The sequence below is a fragment of the Vanessa atalanta genome, chromosome 22 (genome assembly GCF_905147765.1).
Source record: "Vanessa atalanta chromosome 22, ilVanAtal1.2, whole genome shotgun sequence".
NCBI classification, from domain to species: Eukaryota; Metazoa; Arthropoda; class Insecta; order Lepidoptera; family Nymphalidae; genus Vanessa; species Vanessa atalanta.
This window is the reverse complement of record NC_061892.1, coordinates 767373-778054: the sequence shown is the minus strand read 5'-3', so window position 1 is coordinate 778054 and position 10682 is coordinate 767373. Positions and strand designations below refer to the sequence as shown.

Genomic DNA, 10682 nt, shown 5'->3' with positions numbered 1-10682 from the left:
TATTTGACGATCATATATGACAAAAAAATACATATAACATAAATATTAATAAACTTCTAACTGAAGTCAAAAGCTATGCAATAAATTACTCGTCGTGTGGACACCCTAGTTGCGCCGTCGAAACAAAACAGGTATGTAGGTAGGTATATTTAATTATCGCGCGGTAGTATACCTACGTCCAAACGCCGCCACGGGTTAACAGGATAGCAGGCTACTTTTGATAAATAAGCATGATCCAATCCCTCTTCATACTTTAATCCTCAAGATATTTTATTCGTTTAAGCAAAAAATTCGTTGCCTAAGATGATGTGAACTTGGGACAAAAAATAATATGAACTGTTTATCTATCATGGTATTTCCGGCGTATTTAAAAATGGAATCATACTTATTTATAACGATTGACAATCTTTAAACTACCTTATTTACCTACATAACTACACTAACCTTAACAAATGTTCAGAGTGCACGTTCTCATGTGATACACACTCCTTCGGCACGTTTATGCATATTGTCTTTCACACGAAAGTAGTGAAAGTGCACGAAAGTTTCGAAAGTACTAGTGAATTTGATTTTCAACTCTTCTCTGTTAGCATACTCTAAAACAAACACGAGACTTTTCCTTGGGAATAAGCACGGACCATGTCCAAGTACTCTGCATTTGTGTATTGATAAGTCACACTCACACACGGCAGATTAGGTATACACCTAAGATCGACCGCTAGGCGCGCGCGCGGGTAGACGGACATAAGAACCTTACGGTGGCGCTTATATTAATAGATATATTGATAGTAATCCACCAGTTATCCTGTATATTAAGCTTACTATTATACAAAAAAAATCAATTTAAATAAATATGTAAAGAAAATATATATTTTTAAATTAAATTAATCACTTCTTGCAATATTTATTTTAGCTTATAATGAGGAACACACTAGAAGTAATCGGCCGTACGGAATGCGATTTCAAGATAACCTAACCTACCCAGGCGTATACAGGACCAACAAATAATAAAAAAGATTATAATCTCTTTCATTTTCTGTATATCTTTGTAACATACATTGGATAAAATACTTTAGAATCGGTTGAGGTATAATGGTATTTCGGAAACGCAAAGAATGGAACAAAAATCTTCGCTGTATTTTCATCTCTGGTCGCGTTTCGTGGTCGCAATTCGTGGTCGCCTCTTTGTTTCATACGTAAGCCACTTTTAAAAAAGATTGAACCACCTAAAAATATTTGCGGCTTCAACGCCTTTATGCTACCCTGGTACTAACAGTGTGTAAACTTCAGATTTTGGACCGATTGCAATGCAACAAATGGAGTCTTCCGTTAGGACTTCCACTTTTGATAATCGTATTTGTAAATAACTTTTGCTAATATATAGTATTACTATTATTCGCACGCGTGTAACGAAATCCTTTGTTAAGAAAGCTGAGAATAAAAACAAATTAAAATAATGTTCATTGTTAATACAACACACACACATACATACACGAACAAATTACACCCTTACACATCATTGCATTTAATATCATTATTTAAATATTTTTTTACTTACCAAAGGTGTTTGTAATTTAAGAGTAGGTATTAGTTACTGAAACACAGTTATGTAGTCTAGCTGCTAGGGCTACATAGTTCTGTGCATATATTTGTTTTTTTTTTTTTATAATGGTTTTATTTCCAACTAATAGTCGCCCCCGGCTTCGCTCGGTTGGATGTCAGGCCTTAGGCATGAAATCCTAGTCTGTCCTTTCTTGGAGTTCAAGCTTGCATACTAAATTTAATAAAATTCAGTTATTTGGTTTAATAGTAACAGACAGACGGACAGAGTTACTTTAGAATTTATAATATTAGTTTCGATTATATTCCTTATTCCCAGGGAATCATTTCATGCAGAGATACGGGTGTTTACAGTTACAGATAGGTCATTCACATTGCCATTAAAACCACAATACTCCGGAGATTTCTCGTGATTACCGTCGTTATGTTTTGTTATTCGATTACCGAATCGGTATTACCGCGGAATTTTAATCAATTTGCACCGATTAATGTTGTGATTGGTCAAAATTGCTCTGATTGGTCGAATGATTTATTAATTAAACTTAACCAAGCGTAAAACATGGTATCGTAATGAGAATTATTATGATATCGCGCTTAAAATATATAATTGGCGAAAATATTGCTTTCGTAAATACAGTTTATAATCCAATTATATTGAATTTCATGTAATTCCTTTACCGATTTGGAGGTAGGGATTTGTGCAAACCCCAAAGGTAGGTACCACTTAGTCATCATATATTCTATGGCAAAACAGCAGTACTTAATGTCCTTGTGTTCCGATATTAAAGGAGAGTAAGCCAGTGTAACTGCAAGGCAACATTTTAGTTGCCAAGATTGGTAAAGTAGTATGACGTTCGGCTATTATCTGCATAGCAGTTACGCTCACCATGATAATAAAGTTGGCACGTTTGTAATGCGTAATCATAATCTAAGAGTTTTGTGGGAAATTATGGAATTCTTTATCTTATTTTATAATATATAGCAAAATAAACATAAATGTTAATAGCGCTTGCCAGATATATCCCTAAAACATCTTTCTATGAGATTGTTTGGAATATATATCACTACCCTAGTGATAATAAAAAAAAAATATTAGACAACATCACATACATTACTCTGATCCCAATTTAAGTAGCTAAAGCACTTGTGTTATGGAAAATCAGAAGTAACGACGGTACCACATACACCCAGACCCAAGGCAACATAGAAAACATGAACTTTTTCTACATCGACTCGGCCGGGAATCGAACCCGGGATATCGGAGCAACGCACCCATGAAAACCGGTGTACACACTACTCGACCACGGAGGTCATCAAATAATAATGCCCTTAGCATGTGTTTTTTTCAATATTGTTAATCTTAAGTCAAATCAAATATTCATTATTTCTATTATTAAAACCTAGTAGTGTCTGTGTTATACTACCATGTAAAACAGTCGAGCTTTATAGAAGTTAAAGTACTGCAAGGTCCTTTTAATAATATAGGTAGGCAGCTTAGCATAGGCATCACCTGATGGTATGTAACCACCATCTATAGATAATGGCGCCATTAATCATTCCTAACATCGCCAATGAACCACTAATCTTGGTCACTAAGATATAAACAGTAAACTGTAAACATATCTCCATAAAATGACTACTTTGTGTACACAAAAACTCAAATCGGATTTCAAATTCTGAAATGATCGCATCCAAACAAACAAAACCAACCTTTTTTATATTAATATATCTTACCCGTATTGAATATGTTGCAACATGTCCTTATACAAAGATAGATGAGCGCGCTCCTCCGAAGGAATTCTAAGGCGAGTTTTAACAAGTTCCAAAGTTTTCTGACGATGTTCCCCTCGACGCGAGAACGTGATGAATCAAGAATGAAGACTTTCGAACTGCATGTGTGGGTTTTAACCCCTTAACCAGATACTGTTAGCTAAGCACTGAATACTCTTTATTATCTCTCTTTATTAGGCTCACAAACAACTTTACATTCTAAAATTAAACCAAGAGTGACGTAAATTCCGTTCGTAAAATTCCGCGGATATTTTTAACTTTGCCGATTCATAAATTCAAATCTTTTATAAAAAATACATTGATAAAAAAGCATACTATTCAATTCAAGATTATATAGATGATCGTAAGGCGTGGAGCTAATACTTATTGACTACCAGTTATACATATATAATTGTATTTGGCTAACATGTCCTTGTATTTTAAATGTTGAAAAAGAGTAACGACTGATTTTCTTGGCGGTTCTTTTCGGTAGAATTTACATTCCGTGCCGGTGGTAGGTTCACTTAATATAGTATGTAAAATGATTCAAAAGTTCTTGTAAAATGTTTTGTGTTTTATTTTTGAATTTTGAATAATTACATTAAATTTCCTCCTATACCATTCAATACATAAATACATCGAATTATTTATATTTTATATTCTTAATATATATTAAATTACTGCGAGTACTATTAATTTTCGGAGATTGACTATTGACTGATAAATCCAAGCTACTAAGAATAAAATAATTTAATAATTAATTGAATTTTGATTTTTGTCTGAATATAAAGACATGTATTCACATTAAAGACATACTCAATAAAAATAAGAAACAGATCAATTACTTATGATTATAATAATGTATTTAATGATAGAGCCGAGATGGCCCAGTGGTTAGAACGCGTGCATCTTAACCGATGATTTCGGGTTCAAACCCAGGCAGGCACCACTGAATTTTCATGTGCTTAATTTGTGTTTATAATTCATCTCGTGCTCGGCGGTGAAGGAAAACATCGTGAGGAAACCTGCATTTGTCTAATTTCAACGAAATTCTGCCACATGTGTATTCCGCCAACCCGTATTGGAGCAGCGTGGTGGAATAAGCTCCAAACCTTCTCCTCAAAGGGAGAGGAGGCCTTTATCCCAGCAGTGGGACATTTACGGGCTGCTAATGCTAAAAAAAAATAATTTAATGATAGAAATTCTGATTATTCTTTCGTACGACCGAGTTTCTATTTATTATTTGTAAGAACGTTTGCCCAATTCTAATACGAATTCCTGGATTTACATTTCCCTTTAATATAACATACCTATTGCTTAATGTGATCTTTTGTTGATACGCCTCTTAGAATCTCGTATCATTTTCTATTGTTATTTCGACTCGAATGACAAACTTTGACAAAATTCTAAGACATTGAAACTCGACTTCATAACCAACCTGACTTATAAGACATAAAAGAAATGACGTCTAATAATCTTTTACCGATTATTTCACGTCCAACTGAATTGATATTATTAGTTATAATCTCAGTCAAGCTTACTCTTTGATCTATGACGTTTCATAATTAAGTATCCATTTCAATCAGCTTAGTAGTTATTTGAAAGTTCAGATTTTTTTATATTAAAATGGAGTAATGTTAACATTGACAATCCTTCGTGTCAAGATTAATCTTGGTTCTCAAACTGTTGTCGTCCGTATGTATTCGCAATACTATATCTAAAGCCTTACCAGAATTAGATTTTAAACTATTACAAAATTCCTTTTCCAAAACTGTGACTTAATTATTAATTAACTAATTTCGAACTATTATTATTTTTAATTTAATTTCTTCTTATATTATAATTTGTTAGTTTTGATTTTTTCATTACTACTATAATAATTCTTTGGATCTATGCTCTGTACACTTTTAATTGACATGGATGTCTGTTTCATATTTGTATATTGTTACTGTGCTTAATAACTAATAAATAAATAAATATTGGTTCAGAAATAGAACGGCGTTAAATCCTTATTTAACCCGAGCCTACAGCCACGTGTAAGATGGAGGGACCCTATTCCGATACCCTTGATAACATGTATGTAATTTCATGTTGATCGATTGAGGAACTCACTTTCGCAATTACGACATTGAGGTTATCTGATTGTTGCTCGATAGTGTTTTGTTCTTACAGAATTGCTCTACTGTTATGGAAACGTACTGAATATTTATTTCGTCATAAACAATAAAATTTTCCAATTCATATAATTTAAGTGTTCGTCATTGGAAATAACAATTTTATTATATTTGAAAGTCCACCAGATTTACATTAATGATGTATTAATCTGACTCAACTTAAAGCCAGTTTAATTAACTTTTCTTTGTCGCACTTCCAAAACATGGAATTCTTTACCAGCGCACGTATTCCCCTCCTCTTATGACCTGGGTTCCTTCAAACGAGGCGTGAAGAGGCATCTTGCGGGCCGGCAAGGCGGGGGCGGCTAGAGCAGATCACCTTTCCCAACTGCACTAGCCGTCGTCGCGTTTGGACTCTACTACCACTTACCATCAGGTGGAGCAGAGTCATTTGCCCTCCCGGGCTATAAAAAAAAAAAAAAAAACAGTGTTAAACTTTATTCATGTTTATTTCCCTTTTAAATAAATACATTTATAATACCGAAAGAAAATTATTGATCATATATTAAGCAATTGTTTATTTAAATTAATTTACTTTCCATTAATACTTAGATTTCTACAATTATTCCCGCCTTATAAATTATCAGAGGCCATTAATCTTTATTTAAAATACCAGTGCCTATCACATTATCGATAATAACTTCTAAAATATTTTAAACAGTCGAATCAACAGCTTGAAATTAATATTTAAATTAACCAAAATTTTCATTTTCAAAAATTACTTTCTTCTTATGAATTTTCAACACTATCTAAGGAAAAATAACTGGATGCTGGAAGGGCGTAAGTGTCAGCAAATATTCCAACAGTATGAGGTTGACCAGAGAATTATATCATAACATATCACAATATTTCATCAACATTATGTTTATAATTAATCAAATATCACTAACAGTATTTAAAACGGGATATTTACCATGTTTTTTATTTTTATTTGTTGGAGCTCGATATTTCGACATTATCTACGATATATTCTCGTGAACAAGATATTCGTAGATAATGTCGAAATATCGACATTATCTACGAATATCGTTTTAAATACTGTTAGTAATAAAAATAACCATGTTAATTTAAAATCTTAATCAAATATCACCATAACATTATCAATATCGTTATCCTAAATAACAGTATCTTCTGTTGTTATTAGAACTTCTACATCTCGATATGCTGTATCTTGTATGACCATAATTTCCTTATCACTGATCTTAAATTTCTTTCCCATAGCTATATCTCTTGATTCTGGATCATGTACATTTGTAATCAGCTTCACATCTTCGATATCAGCGAAATCGTCATCAGGACCATACAGCGTCGAATTATCCACTTCAACGATTTCAGCTCCGATCAATCGTTCTCTAAGAAAATTGTTACCGAAGTTCTCGAAAATTACTTGATCGTTTTCAATGTCCTCGCCGCAGCACCTATGGAAGAATAGATGGTAGACCGGTCGACGATACAAACAGCTCAGGACGACGAACAGCACAATGGTTACAAGCACGCAAAAAGTCAAGACACGGCACAACATTTTTTTCTCATCTTATTACTTCTGCGATCATTTTGATTTAACTGTCTTATAAATTGTAGGAAGTAACACTAGTCACCGTGTTGGAAACTAATGTCTTACTAAAGCGGTCGCTTTGAGGAAAAACACGCAGGGGACTAATTGACGATTGATAGAGTTTTGCGTTGTAGCGTACATTGTAGACTTGCGACTAAAAATTTATTTTTGTTTTAATATTTATTGAGTATCATAATTCTGTAGTTAATTTTAACTTTTTTCATGGATTCGGAGAAAATGACCTAAGGCTGATAGACGGAGGAGAGACAGACGCGAGACTGATCCCATAAAGAATTCGCTTGTTCGTCATATTTATGCAGCCATATGATATATCGTTGTTACCAGAATATTCAATAAGGGTTGTTTTATTTTATTTTATGTATTAGCTAAATTGATATGGTATGTTTAACTAGTAAAACACATTTAATAAACCTAATACGATAACAAAATTTTGAAATTACTAAAATTCACAGTACTTTTACGTAACAGAATTGAATTATAAAGATAACAAAACATTTCACTGATAGAAAGCTACATAATCCCTTAGTGCTATTAGGTGTAAATTATATTTATGACTTATGATTTTCTGTATTTATTAATAAACTGCTTTCTGAATGAAGTCGGGGCGTTTGATTTTCACTTTCAACTTTTAACAACAATTATCGATGCGAAATACATATTTGTCTTAGTCGCTAGTCTGCGGTGGCTTAGGACGTGCTGCGTATATAATTTGTATGCAGATTCGTGGCGTACTTCACCAAAGATGTGTTCTCTATATTAAAGACGAGTATTGAATTTAAATAATTCAGAACCGACTGACGTTGGTCACGTAACCATTGTTCGGACGTCTTCCGAACTTCCTGGAGACCAGGGTTTATGGAAATGTAAATGAAAAACTTTTTCAATATACAAATGCAAACGTAGATTTTTCGTTTTGAAATAATGTTTGTTGTGATTTGATACAATATACTATAGTATATAATAGAGAGCCGAGAGGATTCAGGCGTCGAAACTTGTGTTAACCTTAAAAAAGTAAATGCGAGATCGACTCCGGGTATGATTTATTCTAGAAAAATCTTTTCTGAGATTTTATTTATTTATTATCCAACTTACATAAAGGATATATGTTGGAATCTATAACTAACTTGGAGAATAAAGTACTTACGTTTATATGTGATGTACAGTTGTATTGGTTCCTTACTCGCCCCCCTAAAATATGAACCAGATATAATCATATATACTATGTCCACCATACTATGCTCTTTATATTTGTGAATCATGATATCTGTCATCCGCTCGCTTAATAGCCTAGGCATATTAATATTAATACACTAGGCATTAATATTAATTTATTATTTTAAAAAGTAAGTGAAAATTTATTAAATGGAAAAGCGTGAAGGATTAACGGTCTCCCAAAAAACTAATAGATTATTAACTACGGACGATTCCGATTTGGTCAGTCTCGTATTCGATACGTTCAGTAGTTATCACTGACGCACGGAGGAAAAAACATTATATATATATAATATGCCATAGGAAGTCAAACTGGCAAATGGAACATCTGATGGTAAGTGGACATAGACGATACTAGATGGTACTGTAAGAAATATTAATCAATCCTCAAATCAACAATTCGCCAGTTAAGAATCAAGAGGTTTTGTCCCTTGTACCTGTTGGTAACTGGCCCTTCACCCTTCAAACCGAAACACAGTACTAAGTATTACTGTTTGGCGAATGAATATAATGAATTATAGTTCGAAATATTATGCTAGGACTTTGCAGACTGAACTATATCATCTACCAAATACTCCATCGGCCCTCAGGAAGTCTTTGTATTGCTATGCTTTGACATATCAAAGTATAGCAATACAAAGACATAATATACATAATATAATAGATATCATCGTTAATGACGCATTGGTGATCTAAGAAATGATCTAAGTTTATAACTCATATGGTCTGTCTTTATGATCACTATCTGCCGGATAGTCTATTTGTTCTTCTGCCATATAGAATAGAAATTAAAAAAATAAACTTTAATTAAATATATATCTAGCAAACCAACTAATTTTTGTGATGAAAATCAAAATATACTTTATTCAAGTAGGCTATTACAAGCACTTTTGAATCGTCATTTAACAAACTATTTTAAGTGAAGCTACCACCGGTTCGGAATGTAGATTCTACAGAGAAGAACCAAAGTTACTCTTTTTCAACATACAAAAATACAGTCATGTTAGTTAAATACAATTATATATGTATGTTATGTCTCATGCCTGGAAGTCAACAAGCATAAAAACCCGTGATAACTATTAAAACATAATAACCGAAGATTACGGGTCTGAACTTGAGTACTAGGTTTTCGTGTACGCAGCTGTGAAGAATCGTGAGGTAACCTTCATGTATCTAAAAGGACCATTTCCCTTAATATATTATAAAATAAGAAAAAGTTATCGGATCTTTAGTCTGTCTAATATAAGTAATATCTTGATATTTTATTAATATGCATCCCACGCGCTTCTTGCTTTAACGTAGGCAGGCAACCTTCACATTACCATACAAATGAATTCTACAACGATGCCATGCCTCCACAAGATGATTTACAGACAAACGTCGGCTATGAATTTATTAATAGATCAGATTTTGAAGACGTGATCGAATGTCGCGACATATTTTTAATCGAAAATTAATAATGTAATTGCGACGGACATTTACATAACAAAGTCCTCCTTTATATGAAAACTTAATTGCTTTATATAACTTTTTAAAGTTATAAGATGTTATATATAGTTATAACCTGTGATATGAGTTCTGATCTTCCACGTAAAAATTTACGGATTTAAGTACAAGTGATTTCCGAGGAAGTTTAATTTTAACACTACAAACTTCTAAACTCTAAACAAAAAATGTCTGGGCCTAAAGACTAAACTACTAGCTGAACCTGCGACTCAACCCTCGCGAATTCAGGACAATTGGAAACTTATAAAACTTTACCAATAGCGCAAAGCATCAGCTTGCCTCAAGTAGCCTATGTCCTTCTCCAGACTCAAACTACATACCAAATTTCATCTAAATCTGTTCAGCGGTGTAAGCGTGAAGAGATAACGGATAGAGTTCCTTTCACATTTGTAATATTATTTTAGATGACGAGGCATCCTCTACAAAACCAACGGTTGTAGTTTATTCATTTAAAAATAACGAATCGTGCGTGCAAACGTGACTTTGTACATAGCATACAGACTGTTTTCTTTGAATAGCCATTACTTAAAAATATAACAAAGGGAAAAATTAAGACTAAATATTATTATTAAATACAGTAAGCAAAGTAAGCAAAGAGGTTTTTCGTGGGTTTTATTCGTGCCGGGATTAAAATTTAGGCCCTGCATTAAAATTCATATCCTCATTTCATACCTTAATGAAAGAGTTTTAAGGTTGTTACAAACTGGCACGGATGGGTGTACAACAGGGTTCAATTTTAGAACCTCTGCTGTTTTCAATTTATGTTAAAGTCTAAGTCAAAAATCTCTATTAAATGTACATACATTTGTTTGACGATTTTCAAAAATCTAATACTAGACCGGATAAAAACACTTAGCGGGCCTTTTTTCATACAATAATAAAAT

At 33.1% G+C, this 10682-nt stretch overlaps 1 protein-coding gene across 1 annotated transcript; it reads right to left on the bottom strand.

The window, feature by feature from the left end:
• Positions 1 to 6533: 6533 nt before the first annotated feature.
• Positions 6534 to 7156, bottom strand: LOC125072742. Its single transcript, XM_047683423.1, has one exon. The coding sequence runs from the start codon at positions 7024 to 7026 to the stop codon at positions 6619 to 6621; it is 408 nt and encodes a 135-aa protein (XP_047539379.1). The 5' UTR covers positions 7027 to 7156; the 3' UTR covers positions 6534 to 6618.
• Between the last annotated feature and the right edge of the window lie 3526 nt (positions 7157 to 10682).